Below are 27,795 nucleotides of genomic sequence, written 5' to 3'. Positions count from 1 at the left end.
TTTCATTAATTTCTCACTTGCTGATTGCATATTGCTTTTTTAGGATTTTTCAGTAAAGTTGGTGGCCCGACAAGTCGGTCTTTGTTCTTTGCAGCTGCTGATATTCTTTAAGAGATTTTACTATTTTTTGCTTAAAGGGCTAGAAGTAATACACAGCAGTAATTAAAATTGATTTACTTTACCCACTATTGACTAAATAATGTCAACTTTTCAACGCTTGGAACTTGCACTTAATTTGAAATTGTCAATATAATATTTAACAGATTAAAGTATAATTAATTTTCGCTAGAAATCTGATTTGCCGAAAAATAATTGACGCTTTTAATTATTGAAATTCAGTTTCTGCTTCAATTTAAGGGAAATTGAATTCTGCTTAAAGGGTTAAATGTAAATTTTTTAAAATTCTAATTGTGAATTCTAATTGTGGATTGTGAAAATTTTACTAATAATTTGTATCGTTTGTTATTATTTTTACGCTATTAATTTACGTTATTAATTTTTTCGATTAGATGACATATGGAAAATTAGTTCATAGTTTCACCGCAATTCATTAATCTTCGGTGTCAACGAATACGAACAGAAAACTTGGAATAGTAACGAACCCGTAATGATTATGTCGGATAGCCGGGCTGCGATCGGAGCACTGAGCTCGTTTTCAGTATCCTCCGCGGCAGTATGGGTCTGTCTTGAGAAGCTCAATGAGTTAGGCAGATGCAACCTGGTCACACTGTGTTGGGTGCCGGGCCTTGTGGGCGTGTAAGGAAATGAGGCCGCTGATGCGCTTGCAAGGAAGGGGGCAGACACACCTCTTCTTGGGCCGGAGCCTTTCTGCTGAATCGGACCACATACTATTCGTTGGGAATTAAGGAAGGAATCAGAAAGAAGGCGGTCGAAGCGCTGGAGAAGTCTTCCGGGGCTGCGGCAAGCCAAGGAGCTCCTGGGAGATTATGACCAGAAGCGATTTAAGAAAATTATAGGGATGGGCAAGAACCAGGTGAGAAGCCTCACCGGCATTTTGACGGGTCACTGCAGTCTTAGGGGACACCTCAGTCGGCTGGACCTGGAAAATGAGGATACTTGCAGATTCTGTGGGGAGTATGGAGAGACCTCGGTGCACCTCCTGGGGGTGTGATGCGCTTGCTCGTAGGAGGGGGTTGTGATGCTCTTGCTGGGAGGCTTTGCTCTAACGGTGGCAGAGTTACGGTCTTCTGGTCCTCGCAAGTTGCTTGAGTTCATCAGGAGGGTGGGTCTCGAGCGTGTGTTGTAGGGCATGCCCCGCAATTGGATGAGGGCGCACAATAGTTCCTTATACGTGGTCGCGGTGCACTGTTGCCACCGTTATACAAATCTACAAATCTACAAAACGAACCCGTAAAACTGGTTAAAGAATAACGCCGTTACCAAAAATTGTAAAGAGTTTTGTAACAACCTTATAATTGTGGGGGATGAAAAAAATAGTAACTAGCTTCATAATATTTTATTTAACAAAACAAAAATTTTATTTGTAGTTATAAGCTTATCCGTAGTAGTTAGATATTATGTTATCAAAAATCTTAAAAGTGTTCAATTTGCAAAGAAAAGGAGGAAAAAAACAAAAACCGAAAAGTAAAAGTGAAAGAATGTCTAAAAAATTAAAATTAAGAAAAAGGTACACAACAAATGAAAATTTCTTAAGGTAAAGTAAAAAATATTAATGGGAGCCAAGAACAACAATAGCAACAAGAACAGAACATTATTGTAAGAATATAAAATACATTACTTATTCTAGGAACATTTCATATATAAAAAGATGTAAAAGAGGAGTCAATGAGGCAACCATAAATGCTTATATTACTCACCTTTAATAATATCTTAGGGATCAGCTCTTATTTTTCTTTTTTGGTTTTCCATTTACTTTCTTGTTTTTTCCTTATTATTGATGTTAAGGAACATTTATTTTGTATACAAACTCCTGACAAAAATATATAATTTCCCAAAAGAATATAATAGGAACCTGACAATAGGCAATATTCTTTTGTTAGATGGATTGAAAAGCAAGTCAGATTTTGCTCTTTTATTTTATTTATAATTTCTTTAAGGAAATATTACAGTGTGCAGATGCCTATAAACCTACATGTAGGTGAACATAGTTATATAGTCATAAAATAAGGGTAATGGTTGTACCTTTTCGAAGTTAATTTTATTAAATTGGTAAAAAAAAAGAAAATTTTAAGTATAAACAATTGTTTCATATAATTTATCCTACGGGATTTAATAAAAAATTGTGCGTTAATACGATTATATAAACAACAACGCATGGTCTATATACAATGAAAGAAGGAATTCTTAGATTTTTATAATTTAATTTCAATCTCTTGTTTGAAAAAGAAGTAAATGTAACAAAATAATTGTAAAAATTATAAGAATTTGAGCTTAACATTGGGTCATTTAATCGGGAATTAAGTGTAGTCAAGCAACTTTCCTTAAAATATTATGATTTTCTTAACAGTCCAAAATTTTGTAAATCTAGATCCAAGTTTTCATTGTTAATGTCGCTATTCCGCTGTTGCTCTTCATTTGCCATATTTGTTTACTTCACTCAACATGTTCGTTCCTATATGAAATCTTGATTATCTCTTTGAAATTGTTGAAGGAAAAGAAAACAGAGCGATAAGTAGTGTTAAGATTGCTCAATCTTGCTTTTTAATGGAAAAAAACTGAAACAGTTTGAAAGCTTTCGCCCTGTTCCTTTTTTTTATAATATTTTCAGGTTTCTTTAGAGGCTTTCATTTATGTTAAAGTATCGAAGTTCAGTCATTGAAATAATTACTTTAAGTGTTCACTTTTTAGTCTATGTATGGTATGTTCACTCTAATTTGAAACTTGCCTTCCCTCTTTTAAACATTAAGTTCTAGAATTGGAATAAATGACGGACAGGCTCAGTTTCAAATTCAGAGATTCATTTTTTTAAATTCGGCTACTTTGTAAAATCGTAAAACGGTGGTCCTGAATGGCATTAACGCCCCCAAAAATTAGCATTCTGCAAGCCGTACTAATGGCGGTAGATTGTGAATGTGATTTTTAATCGCAAATAATATGATTACAAACAAAAAATATAAAATTATTAAAAGAGGACCAGCAATTTCGTATACGTGATTGTTATTACAAAATAATGTTTTTGATATTTCGAATTCTAAAATCATATTTTTAATAAGTATGATAACATTTTCACTGGCTTCAAAAAAAAAAATTTTTTTTCATTTTAAAAACTTTAACATTTTTGTCAAAAAATTATTTTTTTAATAAGTTTTTATTTATTTGAAAGAACAAAAAAAACACATCCAGTTCATATTTAAATAATTAAAACGAAAAACACGTATTGTATTAAAAAAAATAAAAATAACTCGCAGCTCTTCAGAAATCCAGAAACGCAAAACAATATTAAAAATTTTATCCTCCCCCACACCAAAAATTTATTCCAGATAAACAAATTGACTTTATTTATTTGAAAAAAACGAACAACAACCAAATATGTACGAGTAAAATAATAAAAATGTCAGTTAATTTTTTTGTTTTCTGTTTACAATCACTCATCTGTAAAAGGACACTTACTCATATGCAAAGATGTTAGGTAAGTACCTTAAATACTATATAAACAAAATACAAAACACACATGCAAGAATTCACACTGTTTATTAACATCCTGCTGTTTTTATTGATGTTAAGGGTAATTTTTACATAATTTCGAAATAAAATTTCATGATTTTGATGAAGAACGTATTATATACATAAAACTGAACAATGAGTTGATATTACACGTGTCCTACGGGAACATATCATGTTATCACGAAAACAAAAGAACTTTGAACAAAAATTAAATGCGTATAATATACTCGTATGTGTGTGTGTGGAAAAAACAAAACAAAATTTATCATGTTTACAATTTTATTTCTAAATAACAGTGAATATTATCCAAGGACATGTAATTTTTTTATTTTCATTTTTTTGCTTTATTCTTAATAAAGGACAATGTAAAAAATATATAGGTACAATGAATTCATTATCAATTCGAACTGAAAATAATGAGGTAAAAGAATGAATAAGTCAAAATAAAAATAAAAAAAAAAAATATTATTTTTTAATATTATGCTGGTGCGTTCAGGTTTAATAGGGGCTTTAGAGTGCTGAAGTTAGTGGTGAATTTATATAGAAAATGTTGGAGAATCAAATTATAATTTTGATAATGTAATTAACTTACAAGTATAATTAACATAGAATTTTATGTTTACGATAATAAAAATTTTACGATATTATTATACGATCTAATATTTTTACTATATTAGAAAAGTACAATTTTTGAAAAAAAAAAAAAATGTGCTTGTCACTGTCTCCACCAGAAAACTGTGTAATTACTACGTCTATTAAAGAAATATAAGTTCATTTACGGTTTTTGGATTCACTCTTTTTATTAACCGTTAACTCAAACCGGAATCATTTTTCCTCCTACACAGCAATTTGGATTAATCTCAAATTTTAACAGTTTGTAGAATAAACATTTTTTTATTTATACACAATTTTTTTTAATATACAGCGAAATCAAATATTTTAATAACTCAATTTTGTACATAGTCGGCACCTTCCTCTTATTACAGAAACTTCGGCTGAGTTAAAAGTCTTAAAGGGTAGTCGAAAAGTCCAGTTAAACCAAAAACCATATATATATTTCCCCTTCAACATAGACACAAAATTTAATGTAAGTCCAAAAAAATTAATTATTTTTTCAAATTTACAGAGGGCAACAATTAGTTTTATACATTTCGGCTATCTAATGTTGATTATTTAATGAAATTTTAATATTTTTTCATGAAAAATAAATAAAAATAAAAAAATAACCGCATTTCAATATTAAAAACTCAATTCTATTCAAAAACTATATACACCTACACTATATGGGAAACCGTGTGCTTAAAGAGTTGATCCTTTAACATTAAAATTAATTTTAAGGAAACAAATCGAACCAAACTAAACGACTGAATTAAATGACAATATATGAGAAAAAATTCAAAACAAAAGCATTCCAAAAACGTAAATTTTTTTTCATTATAAAAATATCAAAGGTTTCTGTCACTAGTTTAGCATTTTAATTTTATATTTCCTTATTTTTAATCACATATAGAGTACACGTAAAACGTATACATAATAAACTAAACACGCAAATAACTAGTAAAAAATTTATTCAACTTCCGGAATATTTAAAGGAATAAAAACCAAAAATAAAAAAGGATACATTCAAAACCAACAAATTTTACTCTAATACTTTATTGTATATAGTTAGGCATTATTTTAATGAACTTTGTTTGGATCATGGTAGAAATAGAGTGAATTATTACTAGAAATTTATTACCATCTGGTCCTTCGATTCTTATATATAGGTACGTATGTGAAAATATGTATTAATATATGTATGTATGTATGTTTGCTTAATCGTACATGATGTACGATTCCTTTTTAAACCAACTACGTTATATACTTGACTTGAATTTATATGAGTTGAATTTAGTATAGTGATATTAGATTGCAATATTCTAAAGAGAAGAAAAAACTGATCAAATATTTAAAAAACTCGTTCCATTTTGATAAAATTTTAAATGATATGCGCCTATAAATATGCAATTTTAAATTAAACAATTTTAATGGAGGATTTTTCATTTTGATATTATACCAGGTTCAAAAATCTAATACAAGCAAATTTTCGGAGTACGCTATTTGAGCAACGAGCAAATGTATTAACAGTCTCTTAGTCTCTACATCTAATTTTTTAACTCACTGCATGAGAAGAAAGTGAATAAGCCGATTACATTTATTAATAATGTAAGTGAGAAACATGTTTCTCATATCAAAATTTTTTTAAAAAAAGCATATACAAAATTTAGTAAATATTTTGCTTAGGATGACAAGTTTAACTTTTGATATTTGACAAAATAATTGACATGAAATATGGAGAAAAAATGACAATTGAGAAAATTGAGCACAAAATTGAGAGATGAGGACAAAATTGAGGACAAAATCGCGCAATTAGCTGAGAGAAAAAATTGTTCTGTTAGTGTTCTTTGCTGAATCCATTAACATGGACCATTTAAATGAGCACTCTTATAAAACTAGAGCAAAAACTGACTAATAAACAGGCGGTAATAAGAGCTGCAAGTACGTTTATTAAATTGGAATTTATAAAAAGTATAAGCACAAAAAATTATTTTGTTATTTGAACAATTTTTTGTTTTTATTTCAATTTGTTATTTTCTACAACTATTATAACTGGACCAGAAAGTTAACTGTGTACAGTATGAATGCATATGCACACTGTTTCAAAAAAAAAAACAAAAGCGAGAGAGATGGAATTTTTGAAAATTCTTTATAACAATTATTTGGCAGATGTTCAGCATTTTGTTTTGTTTGTTTCTTTGTTTGTTTGTTTGTTATTTTAAGCATTAACTTGGCTTTGCAACTATTATTGGTTGTTTTAAAGGATGTCAGATGTATTTTGTAACATGAAAACACTCTGTATTTGTTATATACGGTTTACAAAAAAATGCATTAGAAAAGAAAATATCAACAAAATGTAAAAGTGATGTGTGTGTGTGTATGTGTCTAAGCATATACAAATATTTACAAAGTATTTACAAAAAACAAAGAGCGTGTTTTTATGAGGCACACGCTTTCTTTTTTTTTTGCTGGTTTCTTAATTTTTTTTTTAACATTTGGGCTTCGGAATGAAATCATGTACATGCGAATTGTCGCTGTTTTTGTTTTTAAATGCTTACAACGTTAATTATATTCTTTGTTTACATATAAAGTCAAATTTTCAAGTTAAAATTTGTGATGTGGTTTTAATTCAAATTTTTTTTTTGTAAGAATATTCACATTGTGTATTGTGCTAAAACTAGCTACGAACAACGACAACACATATATTTGGTTTGAAATCCAAATTTGTTTTTTTGTTTAGAATACCATACTTAAGGAAGATCTTACTTCTTAGAACAAAATAATTCATCGAAATTCAAACCCAAAATTAAATTTCATTCAATGTTTTTGTGAACTAAACGGCAAGTCTTATGAAACTAATTATTTTTGAAAAACTATTCATTTCATTGTCTTTTCACGGACGCTATAAGTAAGTGCGATAAAAATTAAATCAAAGACAAATATAAGTAAGGGTACTGTTTACTTAAGGGTAGTCTTCCCTACTGTTTCTTAAACAGCTCAAGATGTTGCCGTTTAGACTAAATTCAAAAATTTTAATATTTCATATACGGTTACCCTAAAATTCATCAAAACTTAATCACCTCAATTTTCATTAAATTTAAAATTTCCAATTATAAAAGTGACTTAATTAAAATACCAACTTGATTTATAGAAATTAAACAATTTAGTCGAAAATTTTACAACACTAGTATCGAAAAATTTCAAAAATAATTAATGTTTTTGCTGGACCTCATTTATAATTCGTTTATTGTATATAGGTCTGTGAAAACAAAAATTCAATGTTTTATTCGTTGCAATTATAAAGTTAAAATTTCCCCAGTTTACACAACATTGTGTCATTTTTCATTTCAAATTGGAAATTATTTTGATAATAAATTTTGTTTTTTCCCCAAAAAAATTTTCATTATTTCTTAATAATTGCAAAATTTATTGAATTTTATTTGTAAATTTTCTGCCTTAATTAGACATAAGCATTCATTTAGAAATTTTAAATATAATGTTGACCTAATTAAAATTTATTAAATATTTTTTGCATCTATCGGTTTGGATTGAATTGGTTTTAGTCTCTGATCTATAAACCGTAAAAGATTTATTATCCTTAAATAATATTGTCGCACTGCAATGTGTACATACGTGTACCTTGTTATGGTTACAAAATTTTTGATGTCGTAATGTAGGAATAAATTTTGTACTTTTATGGGATTATTTTTGATTTTGATTTTATCTCGTCATTAAGCTTGTAAATTAGAATATAGAATATGGAATAGATAATGTTAACACTATTATTGCATAAATTATTGGCGTATGTGTGTATTATTGTTACTGTTTAATAAATCATTCTAATTTTTTTTTTGCTAATTGGATTTTCTAAAATTATATAAATTGCACTGTGAAAAAAATGTGACATAAAAGCTTTATAACAACACAAATTAGCGTATCTAATCCAAATATAATCTTTTTATATAACAATTTTATTCCAATGATGATTTGAATAAATCAAAATGGTTTTCCATTAAAATGCGTGGAGAATTTTTCAAACAATTTAGTGTATATATGAAAAAGACGCTGGAGTAAACCATGATTAGCTTTTAATATAAAAACTTGAGGTTTAAATTGGATTCTGCGGAAAATTTGTTGGATACTATGGTACATTTATGGTACTCTTAAAGGAAAACACGCTGGAATAATATGGGCTCATTGGATATTTGCAATGAAAATTTCTCGAAATTCTCAGAACAAAATACATTTTATACGAAATTCATCAAAAAAATTTTTATTGGAAAATTGTTTGGTACATTTTGGATTTGGAGTGGAAAATTTATTGGTACAATTGAGTTATGGATATTCGAACATCAAACTTTATTTAATTGCAAGTAAAACCTTATAATATGAAATTTATGATATATAATTAGATTTCATATTATAAAGCTGCATGAACAATAAAGTTCTGATATATTCCAAGAGTATAGTTCTGGAAACTGTGTTCTTCCTAGTATAAGAATTAACACATTCCTAATGGCATAACGGTATTTATTATCATAATACTATAATAATCGATATCTAACTAATAATCGATATTCAACCAATAATTCACTTTAATTTTCTGTATTAAAGCATCCACCTATAACAATACAAGAAATTGGAATAAAAATATTGAATATAAGCCAAAACAATGTTATGGAAATATTCAAATAGATATTATGGGGTTGCAGGATGAATATTATGGAAAACATTTCTATGTTCAACTAAACATGCAAATATATAAGAATGCAAATGACAAATAATATTAGAAATAAGTAGGTGATTAAATTCAACTTACCATAAAAGGTTTATTGAATATATGGTGAACCAGTTAAGAGAATTTATTTGAAAAACAGAGAAAAAACCTACCTACCATGGGTGTACTCAATTCAATATTATTTTTCTCGTGACTTCATAATAGTACACGTTTTATGACACAAGCTAACAATATAGGAGTAATAGTTAGATATTGAAATACACTTACAAACACAAATATACTTGCCATATAGGATTAACAATGTAAATTTTCCTATACAATTGATGAACCAAATGGTTAAATAAATTCTTGCATTTTCATTTCTTATAATGTTATTTTTTTCGTTTTTAATCTATCTAAATTAGTGTACCTATAAGTATAATCTAAATTAGTTAACATTAATTTATATTTATACTATTATTTGCCTTTATTTTTTTTAATTTGGAACATTGTAATCATGTTTTTCAACCTATTTGAATCACCATTTAAAATCATACAATATATACGATTAAGACAATTTTAGTCTATACTGAAATAAATGAAATTAAAAGTTAATTTGTATAAGTTAAAAAGAAAAAGGCATAATAATTAAGCAAAGCATACAGTAATAACTGTATTAAAATAATTACAGTATGTTTACAAATTCGTATACGTGTTTTGATTCTATGATTTATATACCATTTGTATACAATTGCGGCTGATTTCTTAAACAAATTTAAAATTAATGTTGAAGTCCGGCAATCCGTTCGCTCTGTATCCGCCCCATGTGTTCTTTTACAAAAATCCGAGATAAAATTCACAAACAAATTGCCCTACTCTCAAATTAGAGCCCGTCCAAATCCTATAATGCCGATATACCGAACATCACGAATGTCTTAAAAATTTTACAATTTATCTCATATACTTTTTGTAGTTCTATCGTTGGGAAATGGGACATATTCTGAGTATTGAATGATGATGATAACACATCGTAAAAAGTTCGACATTGGTATTTTAAACACAAAGCAATTCATGTGAATGATTCGCGTCTATAATAAAGTTTTTGAAACTTTTAAAATAAATATTTCTATCACATAGTGATTATGTTAAACACATTATTCAAATTTTGTTCCCTAAAAGTATGCAACAATATATGGTTTTCTAATTTTATTTAATAAACTTAAATATTTAATACGAAAAGAAAAAACTAGGGCAGGCTAGTCACCTACCTAGTTAAAACTCTATGACGCAATGAAACTAGGGCCCTATGCTCCTCACTAGGAGTGAAAAAAAAATTTTTTTTTTTCCCGGTAAAAATGTGCTATTTTAATAAACCATTACTATGTTACTCACTATATTTTTTGTGAGCATGAGAAATTTAAAACTGGTTAATAATTTGTTTTGTTTTTTCTTCAAATACAATTAAAAAATAACTGTTAAATTAACTGCATTGTGCCTGTACGGTACACTTTTATTAGTGAACTATCACTATACTTAATTATATAGGTATGTGTGGTAAGTTTTTTTCGCTTAAATCACGAATTATTATTGTTATTATATTGTACAAAGAAAACCAGACAGACCTACACCATTATTACATCGGTTTATTTGAATATGAATATTAAATATGTATGTGTATGTATGTATTAGGTGTGTTTATACAAATCATATGATACCATTTCTTATATTTTACTCTATACTTTTTTTGACTATAAGAAAAAATACTAAATTTCACTTTCTCGCTTTTATAACATTCGTGATATTTTTAAAGTGAATTTTCAGCTTTTTGCTTCACGTTTCTTATTTTCTTTTGCTGCTTTTTTACTGCTCTTTTGCTGTTTTTTTTTCTTTTGCCCACATGACTTAACAATTCATCATCTTGCAAAATGTAATTATTGTACAATTGGTTTTTAGCTACTCTTTATTATTTGCAATACTTGGTTTTTTTTTTGTTTTTTGGTTGAGATTTTTATGCAATAAAAGTGAGGTTTACATGGTTTTTTTTTTGGTTTTCCGTGCAAAATTTCGCGATTCATTTACATAGGTTTTCATTTTCTTTATTTTATTTGCCATTTTTTTTATGAAATGAAATATAACTTTTAGTTTTTAAACAAATTTCAACACGCAAACAAAATGATTTGTACAAAGAAGAAGCAAAAAAAAAAGGTGATTTTAATTTTACTCTTAAATTATTTGTAGTGTATAAAAAGCAAAACGGGCTATAAAGATTTCAAGATAGAAAAATGAAAAGAGTCAAATTAAGTCTGCAGAAAGTGTGCCATTAAATTGAGTGCTGAAATGATTTGAGTAAGAAAAATAATTTTTATTTTTTTTTTATAGCTACGTACCTACTTATTTGTAACATGATCTGTCCGGCGTGTCATTTATAAAATGTTAAATTTTGTGTTTCAGTTTATTGGGTTGCTATTATATACAAAAAATGAACTTTGCTCTCAATCCGAATGACCACAATATATTTTTTATTATCGAATAAAAATTTTATTGAATAATTTTTTTCAAATTAAGAAAAAGCTGGTGGAGTAATTTGTATATGAGCAGAAGTGCAGTTTAAAGGGGGGAAACTACTGCTCCTATATGGAAATTATTTAATTAATTGCTGCTGCTTGAAGTACCTATTTGTGACTGACATGAAGAAAAATAGGAAGGAATTTAAGAATTGTATCCGGTACTTGTAGAACAAGTAAATCTAATTTAGTTTTATTTTTGCTTAAGATTTCCTTTTAGTTATTTATTATATTTGGACAAAAACACGAATTTGTGTGTACGAAAAAGTGAAATATTGGGGAGTATAATCGCGTTAATTCCGGTAAAGGAAAGCAATTTTTTATTAGTTAGATTACGTGCATGAATTTGAATGCTTGTCTCAAAATACTGTTCATGTGACAATAAGGCTACTTATACTAAACCATAAAATCGAGATATTATAATATTTGAGCTCGTCTTGTAATTCAAATCTGCAAACCAGAAAAAATTAATTCAATTTGGACTATTCTGCAAAAAACTACGGGTTGTAGGGTTTGTGAATATGAGCTAGAAATTTACAAATTTACATATTTATAAATGAAAATGGATACAAAATTAAATGTTTTTTGGAAAAACATCCAGCGATTTTGAAAATTTAAGTAACTTTAGAAAAGTATTAATAAAATTTTAAAATAAACAAATAGAGAATCAAAGAGTCAAATTGAAATTATTACATTATGCCACCGTACCGTGCCGTACCTTATTCTCAGCCTCCCTCAAATAATTTTGTTTTATAACTACAATATTACTTCTTATTGCTAAAAGTTCATAGTCCATGCAATAATGGTAGTGTCGCATTGTTATTTTTTCAATAGTGTCTTTTCTTTCAAATTAACTAACAGAACACTAACCATTCCTACCTATAGTTCATTATTTTTAACTTTGTTCAAAAAGATTTACTACCACATAATTCAAGTTTTTCTTTCTTTTTCATATCACGAAATACTCATACAAAGTATTTAAAGATTTCTTAATTTCATATCAAAATTTAAAGTTCCAATGATTGAAGAATAGCTAATGAAAAAAAAACGCTACTATTTTGAAATTCTAATAAAGTTCATTTAAAAATTCAAAGATATTTTGAGTCTAACCAAAGTTTTTGAAATTTAAAAACACAGAAAAAAAAAGCAACATAAAAACTATGCCAAAAATTGCCTTTGCTTTTTTATGTTCTTGTTTTTTTTTTCGGTACAATCATTTAAATTCGTGATTTTAATAATAAGAAACCAACAAATCTAAATTTACCAATCCCAAAAACAATAAAACAAAAAAATTTATTAAAAGGAAATCAGAAATATTGACGACGACGACGACTACCAGATATCTTTGAAATTCCCCATAAAACTGAAATTTAATGGTGAGAGATAACTTTGGGATGATATCATTCTTATATTGTGTTCCCAATATCACAATAGAGCAGCAGCAGCAGTAGTAGTAAATACAATTCACGATATGGTGCCGTCGATATTTAAAATTATAGAATGCTTTTTAAGCTTTTTGTTGTTGTTTATATTGGGGTTTTTTTTTTGGTATATCACCAGTTATAAGATTATTGCAAATTATGAAAAACTTGAAAGATTTATAAGACAAAAGCCTGTAAATAAACTTTAAAATATTGAAAAATAAAACAAAATCAAAAAAAAACTCGCTACACTATCAAAAAATCGACCGGTTTTTTTTTTACTTGATTTCTTTTTATGCCTTTTTTTGAAAACCAAACAAAAACATTTCATTTTTTGGAAAGGCAAAACAAAAAAAATGAAGAAATAATAAAAAAAAGCTCATATTTTAAAGTTCATTCGCCAAAATTTAACAAAAAAAAACAACCAGCCATACAAATTGGTAGAAAAAAAAAAAAAAAAAAACTAAAAAACCTGCTGCTTGATTTCTTTTCTTTGCCATATGGGCACTATGATAAATCACATTATCAGTGTTGCCGCATTAAGAACTAACTATGAAATAAATTTGTTTCTTTCTAGCAACTGGCTAAAATGTACTTTTTGGACCATGTCCCATTGAATTGCCGATAAAGTATGAATTTAAAATTTTGCGTGCAGAATTGGTCTATGACCCCAATGAGTTCCCCGATGAGTTTTTCATAATCACTGATGTAAACGTCTGATGTAAACCAAAAAGACTCAGGCAAACAGTTAGGGGAAACAAAGAGTGATTTTAATTGCAATGATGAATTTGAGTTGCAATTCTTTACGTGCCTCATTTTTTCACACTGACCTTAAAACTTGTGAATTCGTTTATCTTCGTAGTTGTATGATATAATTGGGTCCAGCGAAACCTTATAGTGATCTGTACAAGGTTTTAAAACGCTTACGTAATATTAACACAATTGAAGTAAACATTAAACTTAATAAGAAGATATTCGAAGTTTTAATAATTTATTCGGAGAAATCATTATGACGATTATCATTCTAAATTAGCATTTTGGTCTATATTTAACTGTTGTTATAGTACTCTTATGAGTTTCTCATAATTGTCATAAATGATGACTCGATACATTGCTTTGGGAGGAAACTCTATGTTCCATGGCATATTAAAAAAATAAAGAATAATTTGTTATACACATAAATCGAGTTTTTACTGTCTTCTTACAATCTTGCCTTCACGACACTTTTATACCATGTATTACGATAATATTGCAGTTTTTTTGGTCATACCAGCACAATATTTCAATATTTTGTTTTATTAGCGGTTTTGCATATAAAGTCATTACGAAAACCACAAATTCAATTACATTGTACAATATTGTACCTTTTTTAAGGAAATTAGTCATTGAATATTTTTGCGTTACTTTATAATTACGGTATAAACACGTCTGCTTTCAACAATTTATGTTTTAATTTACAATCCATATCACAATTTCGATATTATATAATTAGAACAGCAAACATTCTTCACATTTTTTCATATTTTAGCTGAATAATAACAAAATTTGTTCAATATAATTCATCTAAAACCTATAAAAGGCAATCTAGTTCGGATAATATACTCGGAAATGCCAAGAAAAAATGTATGATTTTTCAAAACAGATGGTTTGACAAATTAAAAAAATCTTTTTTTCCCTTTATTTTTGCAATTTCAATGATTCAAAGGTGTTAAAAAAGTTGGTTGGCGTGTTAAAATAAACGGCCCAAGGCACAATCATTGTTCTTTTCTGTTTTTATTTTTTAATATTATTTTTCAAGACAATTTACTACTACCATCACATTATCATAAAAGTTAATTGAAAATACTGGTATTGTAAAGAATTTTAAACATAAAGAGAACAGGTAATAATAATAAAAAAAATACGATAATAGTAAAAAAAAATTTTTTTTATGTAATAAAATTTAATAAAATTTAAATATATTTTTAAAATATTAAGAAAATTATAAAATTACCTTATGAGGTGTAATATGCCATGACCTTCGTTTTCCTTGATAGTATTTTTGACTAAATTGACTGTTGTTATTGTTGCTGTTATTATTATAATTATTATAGATTTGATTACTATTATTACTATTATTATAACCACTGTAACTGCTATTACTGCCATTTAAACTTAAACTACAACTGTTAATGCTATTCATACTCAACATACTTAATTTATCATATTGTAATAATGTTGAATTTATTGGCATACCATTAACATTTATGCCAATACCACCAACACTGCCACCACCACCACCAGCACTACCATTTGTCGATGATGTATTCTCATATATTTCTGATGATGATAATATTGAACTGTTTAACGTTGCTGTTGATGCACCCAATGATGACGGACATGGTGATGATGATGGTGATGGTGAAAAACAACCAGAATCATATGAATTTATAACACGTAAACGATTCCCTGGGCATATACCCTAGAAATAAATTGAGAAAAAAAATATAAATTAAAAATTTGTTAAGCATATAAAAAAAATTAATATTAAATTAAAAATTGAAATATTTATTAAATTACAACGAAAGTGCATATTTGGAATAGTAGTGGCGAACATTTTTGGCGAACATATTTGGGAAGCAAGTTGAATTTTTATTAAAATTTTTGCAAGTAAGAGCTTTTTGATCATGTTCAATTAAGGCAACATACTTTGTTTTAAAATTATTACAGTTCAGTTAGCACGTTAGTTTTTGGAGATAACGCTTTCCTGCTTTTGTGCCCTTAATTATAAGCTAGTCATCACTATTTTCAATGTATTCCTGAGGAATCCACAAGGTATATACATGAAATGTAACTATAAGTAAATTCATAATCACTTTCGGCCGATCACAATGTTCGTACTTAATGTCACATTTTGCTTTTCTGCAGAAATGCCTTTGTCAGTTCTTGAGAAGTGTAGCATAATTATTGATGGTTAGATATTTGTCGCCTTAATTGTATTCGGACTTCAGTTTCTAGATTCGTCTTAAAGAGAAGTTATGAAAGAGAAATTGTGACTAAGAAACTGAATTTCGTAAAATCGGATTCTTGGAAGTATTATTTGGGCAACTCTTAACCAAGGCGAACCATGGGCGGTTCTGGTACAATTAATTAAATGTTGACTTTCTTACAACCTTTACAATTACATTTTAATTTGAATAACATTTTTCTAAAAAAAATCTATGTCTATGGTTTTACCGTAACCCTTTTTCATAAATCAATAAAAGTAAAAATCTGTTAAAAGGTGTTTTAAAACATGAAAAAAAAAATAAACGTTCTCTTGTTATTTTTTAATTATCTCAAGTGATTGTAATTAAAATTTTTTTTATATTATTCTTGTGTATAGTTTTACACTTGCATACTGCTATAGCTGGTATATTTAAAATTATAGAGTAAAACATGAAATTAATTAGAATATTATGCAAAAAATAAAAGCAAAAACTGAAAAGATAAAAAAAGGAAAATATTTTGCATGATTAAATCTTAATAGAACCAGAAGATATTTTATATAGACTTACACAATAGATAAAAAACGAGTTCACATTCTATATATACGGGCATAGCAGAGCTGCTAGTGAATTGAAAACTTGTTCAGAAGACTGCATTGAAATTATTATATTGATTTTAATTAAAATAAATTATCTGAACTATAAATTATATAAAATACCATGACGCTGTTTATTTCTAAGGTATAGACACATTTTTTACATAATCGCTTGCACTCTCTGCTTAAAGATCTATAGAGTCTGTAGTAAAATTGGAATATGATTGATTGGGGTTTAAATTTTGTTAAAAGGAAAAATTTCCTGTCGAGAAGAAGGACAAGAATTTTTGTTTTTTTTTTTCTAAAATTGTTAAGTAAAAACCAATGTAATTTTAAATTATTTAAAGAATTTCATATTGATGGTATCAAATAACAACATAGTATTATGAGAGTAGAATTTTATTTTGAATAAAGTTATGTTATTAAGATTTAAAAAAACTTAAGAATTTATAAGAATAATTAAGATTTTAGAATTTTTTTTAAATTTTCTATGTTCATTAGATGAGAAATCTGTCTGTTATTGTTCGTATAAGGAGATTATTGAGAATTTACATTATAGAATATTGCTGTGACTATATATTCGACGATATAAATTTGAATAAGTTCAGAGATTTTAGTTGCTGTTCTTAAGGCTAAAGAATCAATATCAATCACGAAAACAAAATTTAGTCCGAATTTTTAGCAGCTTAACTGTGAATTTGGTTTGATAGTTGTTATGGCATAATATCATTGTGTAGATTTTGCCATGAATGGCGAACAGAATATTGCGCAGTGTAATTGGGGTGCCTTGAATCGAGTTAAAAACAAGAATATATTATAATGTACCGATTCCGAACTGTTCAGCCGTTGTGGTGGGTAAAATACTTTATCTTTTGTATATTATACTTCAATTTTTAAGCCACTCTTAATTCTATCCCGAAATATATTAAAAAATTAACAACTGCCTTTGTAAATTCATATCTGATTTGTGATATGTACTAAATATTGGCTCCATCTTTGATTGATTTTGTTTTTTTCCCCTAATTGTGTTCTCGGACCCAAAAATACTTCAATATAGTATAAAAATTGCAATAAAATATTAAAAATATGCTCAGTTACTCCAAATTTTAGCAAATTTTACTGACAATTTCAAATACTTGTGGCAACTATACAAGTTTGCATGAATGTTTTTTTTTTTTGCAAACAATTTTTTATATTTCTATAACAAAAAATATTTGCCAAAATTTGGGTTAAATCGAAAGAAATTCGCATAAATTTAATATTTTAATTAATAATAAAAAAAATCTCTTAACTAACTGTAAATTTCGAAAATTCAAATTAATAATCATAAATTATAATATAAAAATATAAAATTTTTTGCTTGTGCCACATACAAAAATTTTTAATAATCTCCTGTGTATATTTTTTTTTATAATATAATTTATAAATCACCTTGTGTTAATTATTCAAGAGGCTACAAAAAAAAACAAGAATGTTAAAAATTTATTCACATACACAAATAAATTTTTTAAAAAATATTCAATATTTCCAATAATTTTATATAGAAATAGAAAATTGAATATGTTGCGTGTATATACGAGTATGTAGATCTAGGGTACACTATTTTAAGTTATTCAAAAATAAAATGAATATAAAATTCTGGGATTTCCTTCGCCCATATAATAATATGGTGACCTAAAAATAAATAAAAATCTACATTTGAATGAGAATGCATAAAATATTATTGAAAATCATTTGAATACCATTAAATTCACAATATAGTATAATTTAGGTTTAATCAAAAACCAGAAAAAGTTTTGTTTCCGTGTTATTTCTCCTCGTATGCGAACATTAAAATATTCTAATAATCATCCTTTATATAAAAGGTCAGTTCATCATAGTTCTATCAACCAAAAAAAACCAGAAGCAAAAGTGAAATATTTTAATATTTTTGAAAAATCCAAATTTCAAAAGTCATTAATTCCCGACTGCTCCTCCTTCCTTCTTCTCATTCATGGAAGTAAAAGTAAATATCATTTAAATTCGAATAACTGTATAGCCGTTCCTCAAATTCCCAAATAGTGTATAGTAAATTTCATTACAAAAAAATTTAATTTCCTAACCTATAAATTCTGTATTGAGTGTGTATATGTATATAAATATTTGCTTCTAATATCCTACTTAAACTTCCTTCAAATTACTTAAAAAATTATTGATTAGCAAGAAAAAAAAATTATGATGATGAAGTAAGTATAACGATGAAGGAAATTTATTTTGCAAATCATTTTATGTAAAAAAATATGCTGGAAAATGAAGTTAAAAAAAACTTTTAACTGTCATAAGAATATTTCAAAAATAAAATAATTAATGAAGATTTATTGGAGGCGAACATAACCTCAACGCCAAAAAAAAAAATATCATTAGACGTTAATAGATTACTAGATAGTGGCCGGGGTATAATGAACACTTCTGTTCCTTTTTTTTTCTAACCACCTTATCTTACCTCTCTCTTTTTTGCTCCGGTTACTTTTTTGATTTCTTCCTTGTTGTGCATATATTTTCCTGTTTATCTTTTGAACAGAAATACAGCTATTTTTGATCTATTATCCTACCCGTTATCCATACATTACCCTGAAGTTGTCCTCTTCACTTCATTTTACCAATTCCCCCCTACCACTTTTTCTTTCTAATAATAATTATTGATAAAAACTGTATTTCCTTTTTAACAAGTTAATATATCACTCAACTCAATAAAAATGATGAGAGTCGCTTTAATATAAAAAAGAAATGCAAAAAGAGAGAAAAAAATGTAACATAACGAAATGGAAATTTGTTTTTTGCGTCTCATTACTTTGCTGATTTAAATTTTATTTAATTTATTTCTTAACCCTATACGTTCTGTGTTTATTGATTGTGTATGTGGTATTTTACTTTAATATTCCTAAAAAACACACGATCCGACACAGAGTGCTAACGTATATTATACTTTTCTCAAGTTGAGTAAAAATTAAATTATTCTTAGGGTCTATCGAGGGGATTTGGTGCGAAGATTGCCCTTTAATGAGTTATTTCTATTACGCATTATTTATGTGTAATCGCAACTTTTGTTGCTCCCACAACTTTTGTTTACCCACAAGAATAAATCTATCTTCTATTATGAATTTTGTTGAACAACCTTTAAATTTTCAGGACGTAAAAGGTTAAAAAAGTCATTGAAAAAAGGGAATAATTGAATAGAGTGTAAGGAAAAAAAAAAGAGAAAACTCTATATACATATATTTTGTCCCTTTCGAAATAAGATAACAGTTATTTTTTTAATTTATACTTTTTTTTTATTATTGTTGTTATTGTTTATTATGTTTGCTTTTCCAATATTTTATCAAAATCAATTTTTTCATTCTTTCTGAGAATCGTTCACGGTTACGTATAAAGAGCAAAATAAGAAAGTGTTATGAGATGTTTGGAATTGAATGTATCACATTTATAATAGAATTAGCATTATAACTATGATTAGGTTGATGTCATAAAAATAATAGAAACAAGTTGATAGCGTAATGACAAGTAGTAACAGAAGAGGAAGACCTTGTCCGGTCACTCACCTCATTTAAAATAAACATTTATCAGAAACGATTAACTTCATCCCAAGATTCTCAAGAGCCGCGCCAAAAACTCAATCAACAGGTACCCCGGACCATCATAAAAGAAGTGCCCCAGGATGCATTTTGTGTAATGACCGTTGTAGTGACTCCTAGCCTCTGGGCCATTTTCGTGAAGAGACAATGCCCTATTAGTACCAAGAAATTCTTCGCTTTCTTCTCACCCCTACAAGAACACTTTGTGCGAACCCCTGTGCACAAATCATCGCCCCGACCTGATGACAAGTAAAATATTAATTAGGAATAAGGATGGCAGGTAAGAGTTATTTCGTAAAATAATTAAAAAATATTAATTTCTGCAACCCATTTGGCCATTAACTGATTAAATAGCGCAGGCTATTTCTCAAATGTTTATTAAATTTCTTAGTTTAAATTGAAAGTATTCAGCCAGAGGGCTTTCCGGGGATACTTTATCTGTTTGCATATTTCAGTCTGGATTTTCCAATTTTCTCGAATTCCTGAGATTCATCGAGCTCTTCATATACCTACTCATATTTTGTAATTTTGGATCAGTTTTTGTGTAATTCATTTTATAAAATATGTATATAGGAACATCAAAAGCCGAACACCACTAAACCTTAGCTACAATCTAAAAAAAGGTATCAAATTCGTACAAAATTGTAGCACACTAAAATATATTTAGTAGTAGAATAAAAAAGATATTAAGAAAATATCATGATATTTTGAAATTTTTAATGAACCGAATCGCATAGCATCCAACTAAAAGGAAGAATCTAACAAAATCGAGCAAATTATTTCAATGGAACAAGAATGAACATTATTTTCTTATTATTATTTTTTTTATTTATTATTGTAGTATTGTTAAATCAACCGGATTTTTTTTTCCGCTTTTTTCCTTCTAAAATTTTCTAATGGTGCAAATCTCAATTCGGTTTAGGGGTTCTTTTTCATAAATTTTTTTTTCAAATTGATTTTCATTCTTTTTTGCCTTATTCGTCTGGTGGAAATGAAAAATTCAATTCGGTATCTTAGTAATAACAACCGCACTACAAATTTTTTAAACCGGAGAAAAAATTTTTTTGGGGAATTTTTCTAGTTAGCTATGTAAAGAGATGTTTTGTGTATAGATGTTAGAAAAGGATGAAAAAAGGATATTGAAGCTTTGTAAAACATTGAAAAAATTTTCAAATTTCAATGTTGCTTATGGCAACAACTACGAGAACACAGAGACATAGTCAAGTAAAAATGGAAGACTTGATGGTTTAGAAGTAAATTTTTGTTTTGTTGTAAATGAAAAACCCAATTTTAATTTTCATTTTCTCTTTCTTGTATACTTTCTTGTTGAAGCGAAATATACATAATCTATGCTCCATTAATCAATTCTTGTTATTTCATTTTTGTTATATTAAGGTAGTTCCCCGATTTTGTTATATTGTATACAAAATAAATTTTTTGGAATTGTACAAACAAAGAATCTTATAACATGGTTATGATCAAATTTACCAATTGAAATACAACAAAAAAAAAATAACTGATAAACTGAAGAAAAATATAACCAAAAAATTAACAAAAAAGAGTAAGTCTAGTAGAAATGAAATTAAAAAAGTAAAACCACAGCAATAAAAAGAAAAATTAGAATATTTCTTCATTTTCCCTTTCCTGCAGCGACTGCTTCCTGCGTAATAATCGTAATAATATGTCTAGGAATTCAAAATAGAAGAGAATTTCGTGATAAAAATTGAAGTGAAGTAAAATTGTGTCGTTATTAGAAGACACACAATGTCCTGTCTTACTATACTGTGTGAAAATATATGATGAAGAATTTTGCGCCTATAGGTATACAATTTTATTTAATTTTTAATTAAAATATGCTAAATATTGAAACTTTTCTATTTGTTTGTATTTATTATTAATTGTCAAAGATCCTTTGATAATACATATTATAGAGATATAACAACTATAGAGATATATTATAGATTTTTTTTTCGCCTAAAATTATGCAATTTCCTTATATTTCGATATCCGGGATATTAGTTTTTCTAATTTAAAAAACCTAATTCAAAAATCCAAATTCCAGGATGTTTATGTAATTTTCAATTTTCGCTTGTTGTGCTGATGCAGTTGAGGAATTAATTCTATTTCCTAAAAATATGCAATTTTCGCAAATTTTACAATACGCACTTTAATGCATTTTTAAATGAAAATAAAGTTTATAATAAGTTTATCAATGGGAAAATTCAAGGAAATACTCACAATCCCAATCTAAAGCACTTTATTTATTTAATTTCGATTAATCAGGAATGGACATTCCTAAAATCATGTTGCACTACATTGATTAACAGCATTATCCAGAATGAAATTCACTGCATTCTTTTCCACCAAAAAAAATTTGTTCAATTTCGATATTAAAAGATTGTGAACACTATTATTTTACTAATTTAATTTAATGATTGCATACTGATAAGAATATTGCAACATTAAAAATTTTTTTTGATGAAAATTGCTTTTCATTAAAGTTTTCGAAAATTACAAAAAACAAAAAAAAAATTAGAATAATTTTTTGAATGTTTGACACAATTAGCAAAAGACACAGAGAAAAAAAAATTAAAAAAGTGAAAATTTTTTTATTTTTTTTTTTTTTTTTTGTGTAATGTGATAAGGAAGTGAATGAACGGAAAACTTTTGGAAATTTTCATTTTTCTTTTCGCTTTTTTTTATAGCTATTCTTTTTTTTATTAAAAAAATCTTTTATATATTCAATATAACATAAAAGTTCTATTAAATTGCTTGTAGTACAGGAATAAATAGATAAAATAGAAATAGATAGAGATAGATAGACACATAGAACATAGTGAAATCAAAATTAATGTTATGCGATTTTTTCCCATTCTTTTTCACATTTTTTTTGTTTTTCTTTTTTTTATTATTTCCTCTTTCTGAAAATCCCAGTAGATAACTGTTGAAAAGAAGAATGCTATTATTATTTTGTTGCTCATTTTTTTTTGTATTTTTCTCTGTGTTTTTCTTGTTTAGTTCACTTTTTGATGTTCCAGAAATTTAATATGGTTACATTTTAATAAAAAAAAAAATTTTTTAAGATAGCGAAAAAAAAATTATATAGAAAAGAATATGAAAGATGATTTTTGTCAGCATAGCTACTAAAAAACTGCTTATTCTTTTCACACTTATTTTTGCATTCTTTTCTTGTTTTTTACAATGCTATAACTAGAAAAATACGCTAGAGTAATAAAATTGTTGGGGAAAAATGAAATTCCAATTTTCTGCTTTTTTTTTTTTGTTATGTGCTTTGGTTTTATTCTACAAGGATTCTTCTATATATTTTTGATATTTCTATGAGGATTTTATTATATTCAAAAAATCATGTATAGATGCCAAAAAAAATTCGCTTCCTCTTAAAATAATAGGGATAAAAATTTAGGGAAAAGGCGTATAATAGGGGGAGGGGGAACAATCAGACAAAAGTGAGCGATAAGAAAAGCAAAAGTCGTCGTCTTTTATTTTTCGCTTTTATTCCCAAGTACCTACGTTGTTTTTAACTTGTTAGTTTTGATGTTCTCTTGTTGGTTATTATTTTTTTTGCAAAAAACCACCCTTACCATTTACAAGACGCGTTATACTTACTTATTCAAAAAATTAAGCAAAACACCGAAAAACAACGCAAACATTTTCATAAAAATTTAAATTTTATTTTTATTTGGTGAGTAGATTGTTTGGTTTGGTATGTTTTTTTTCCGCGGGAAATGTTAAAAATTTTATTTAATTTTTTTTTTTGTTTTATTTTTGTAATTCGCTTAATATTGTATACGATGTGCATAAGTAGATAGATAGAACACGTTTTCAAATTAAATTTAAAAACCTCACCTATTTTCCGATTTTTTATTTTTATTTCAGTGTGTTTGTGAGCAGCGGATTGAGGTTTTTTTAATTTGAATATTTTGAATATATTTTAAATTACAAATTTAAATTTTAATGCAGAAGAATATTTTTCTAGGGTGAATTTTTTTTTTTTAAATTGATTTTTATTTTTTTTTTGAAAAAAATATTATTCCAGGTACGAGTAAAAACGTGTTTAAAGGAATGAAGCAATTAAAAAATAGTGTTAAAATTTTGTACAAGTAATTTACATTTAACCTAATTAAATATTTTTTTTTAAATGTACAAGAGAAATATCGATTTTGAATAAAATAATCGTGTTATTTTAATAATGAACGATTTAATAATGAACGGATATAATTGTGATATCCGTACGAATGATTTTAATGTTGCATAATAATTGCACTCTTTTACACGACTTTTTGTTTTTGGGCTATTTTATACATATGTATGAAACAGTTATCACATAAACTCATAACGTCTCGATGGTTTTTACTGAAATTAATGGCCATATTACCAATATCACTAATGCATAATTTCAGAATTTTAATTTCAGTATAGTTTTATGGCAGCCACTACTTCCAGTAAAAAAATTTCAACTGGTTTTAACAGCTCCAATACCATACTATAATTTAATAGCCCCATAGGCAGCTACCTGGACCAATTTAGATATGGTTCCGGCCTTTACTCTTTAAAAAAATCATTTATGAAAATTTGGTGAGTTTAACTCAATTAGTTTGTGAATTGACGTTGGGGCGGACGGCCAGACGACCAGATCTGATTTAACTGACCCAGAATTCGACGCTGATCTAAAACATACAATTATGTTTATATCATAGATCACTATTTCTTAGTGTAACAAGCGATAAGACAAACTTATAATACCTCTCGAACGTTCGTTCGCGTATAAAGAGGGGATTTCAATTGAAATCTCCATGCGTGAAAATGGCAAGATTAACTTCAGACTGGGTCACTGCTGTCGACGGAATGTTTATTATTTTTAAACAAGTTTCTGTGGTAAGTGTTAAAATTACAATTATTGAAAACAGTTTATCGCCCTTACACAGGATATTGTTTGTTATTATGCCTTAATTTTTAATCACCTAATTTTATCGAAAAACTTAAAATATTTTTTACGTCACAAATTATTAGAGCTCCCACGTGCCATATTTAAGAACTTTACACTTAAATCTGACTCCAGATAAAGTGAATTTTATAATTTAAATACTTAGATAAATTCAATTATAACTTTTTTCCCCCCCTGCAAAAGTTTCAAAATTTTTTTTCATTTTTGATAAATTACCGTTAATGTCGAATCAAAACTATTACAATCAATTTGGATGGTTTTTCTGTTTTTGTAACAAAAACTTCCAAAATTCAAAAAGAAATTAAAAAAAAAAAATTTTAAACTACTTAAAAAAAATTTTTTTTTATACTTAAGGTGCAATTTTTCAAAAAACTTTTTAACTTTAAAATTCAGAGAAAGATTCAGTGGTAGTTTTAAAGAACAACTTTTGAATACTTTTGGAATAATTTTTTACACTTAAGCGTCTTACTGAATGCCTTTTTATTTTATGTTTTCGTTTTTGTTTGCTTTATTTTTGCTGACACTCTTAAAACATTTCTTACCGTTATGTGATGCAACGTACTCGTACTTATTTCAAATTGAAATTATTTCCTTTTTAAAAAAAACTTTATTCTTTTCATTTCCCTAAAGAAGAAGTGTTACAAGAAAACAAAAAACAAAAACAGAAAAAATAATAAAAATTTTTAAAACTCTTAAAAGAAAGTTTAAGTTTACTTTGTATTTGGCCATAACACCTTTAAAATGGTATTTATATAAGGTATCAGAGAAAAAAATGAGAAAGATTTTTAAGCATAAATTGAGCAGAAGTTGAGCATAACAAGTCTTTAATACCCATATGAATAAATGATGCAATATGTCGATTGCGAATGAGTTCTAAAAATTTTGTTCTCGCATGTTGATTTTTAAGTAAAGAACTGAGTCAATCGGCGACCTCTTAAATTTCAATCACGCCTGTTGGTTTTTAAGTATAGATCCTGCACATAGATATTGTCGCTTAATATCTGACCATTGCAATTTGATATAAGTCATTGCGGTTTGATTGCCTCAATCGAATCTTAATAAATTTAATTTTTGGTTAAATTTGCTGAATTGGTTTTTGAGCTATCGCTAGAGAACATAGACACGGTTTTAAATATAAATACACATTGGTGCAAAATACAGTCGGAGCTAATATGTAGTAGCGTTTGCAATCTCTAAGTCCGCAACCTGCTGGAACAAGTGAAATCTAAGAAACTATTTGCTGTAGTTTTCTAGCACCGGACATGACCACGCTACACTGTTACCTCATCCTTTTCATCACAGCAGCCTCTACAGAGTTCGTTTGGAGCTGGTCCCTTTTTCTGGGATGTTTGCCATATAGACAGTCCTATTACTGCCCCGATATCCACCCTTCGAAGAAATAACAGATCTCTTGTGGGACGCAAATTTAACCTTGTCTACAACACCTTTGTCCCGATACATGGTGTTCCAAATAAGAATAACATTTAACGTAGCACATTTAACGTAAATTATGATTGAATAACATCTGCCTATAATTATCCTGTTAATTAAACAATATTCGAATTAAAAGGATAAAAAATGTAACTAGACCAAAAATAAATGGAATAAAATGAGAAGTACAAAGAGAAAGAGAAAAAAAATATGTTTATTTTTTATTATTATTTTCCTTATTTCTTCTCAAATTTAAATGTCACGTGCAGTAAACATATTTTCACTCAACTTTATGAACACTTTTCTCTTTTTTTTTTGTTGTTTAAAAACCGCATGTCGTAATTTTAAATCAAGAATAGAAAAGGAAAGAAAATATAAAAACTTTTATAGTGACTTTTTTAAACCTGACAATATTTCGTCGTTTTTCATTACAATTTTGGCTCTTGTTGTTATTATTATTATTACCGTTATGTATATCTCATAGGAAAAATGTGTAGAAACAAGAGAGAAGAAAGAGGCAAGAGAATAATTGTTGTTGTTATTTTAGCTTTTAGTTTTTCCCTCAAATCGTAATGTGAAACAACATTGTAAAGAGCCTGTGGAGAATTTTTTTCATATTCATTTCTAAAATTTAAAAAAAAAAAAAACCTAGAACATTAAGAAATTCAAGCAGAATCAAGACAAATAAGAAATACTTATGCTTAAGGACACACAGATTTTATTTAGAGAAGAGAAAGAAAAAACAAAAAAACAACATTTTATATTTTCTTTGCTCTTTCGCTTTTTTTTAAGGTGAAATGAAAAGCATTTTAAGAGTCCTTTCAACTTGAACTCATAACATTTTTAGTATTTAGTCTCTAAGCATTTTTCATGGACAATTTCTTATCTTTTGTTCCATTCAGTATCTTTTCCTTATAGTGGTGGTGCTCTTAAAAGTATAGAAGAAAAAAAAAAGAAAAAAAAAGAAATAGAAAACTAAATACTTAAGATGTTTTACAATTTTTTTTTGTACTTATTAAATTTAAAATTGCAATATACATTTTGTATAAGTAGAGACAAACATACACATAGCCATACGTCTAAGCACATATTATGTATGTAGGTAAAAAATAATAAATTATTAATTCATGGTCTGGATATTTTTAAAATGTAAAGTTTTATTTGTCTATACAACCCATGAATGTATAGGGTTATGAAATAGAATTCAAGTGATACAGCTACTCGTGATGTATTTTAACCTCCCCACGGTCTATCAATAATGTCCCTATGCTGTACTATATA

General features: G+C 27.4%; 1 protein-coding gene across 1 annotated transcript in view; it reads right to left on the bottom strand.

Moving 5' to 3' along the window:
* Positions 1-27,795, bottom strand: part of LOC129613465 (breast cancer anti-estrogen resistance protein 1) — a 105,603-nt gene that overhangs the window by 20,433 nt on the left and 57,375 nt on the right. The window contains exon 3 of the mRNA XM_055527547.1: positions 14,938-15,405. Coding sequence (XP_055383522.1) covers positions 14,938-15,405 — 468 coding nt within the window. The remainder of the gene's footprint in view (positions 1-14,937; positions 15,406-27,795) is intronic.

This window comes from Condylostylus longicornis, unplaced genomic scaffold (assembly GCF_029603195.1).
Source record: "Condylostylus longicornis isolate FDR11 unplaced genomic scaffold, ASM2960319v2 ptg000084l, whole genome shotgun sequence".
Taxonomy (NCBI): domain Eukaryota; kingdom Metazoa; phylum Arthropoda; class Insecta; order Diptera; family Dolichopodidae; genus Condylostylus; species Condylostylus longicornis.
Note: the sequence above shows the minus strand (reverse complement) of the source record. Positions and strands in the feature narration are given on the sequence as shown.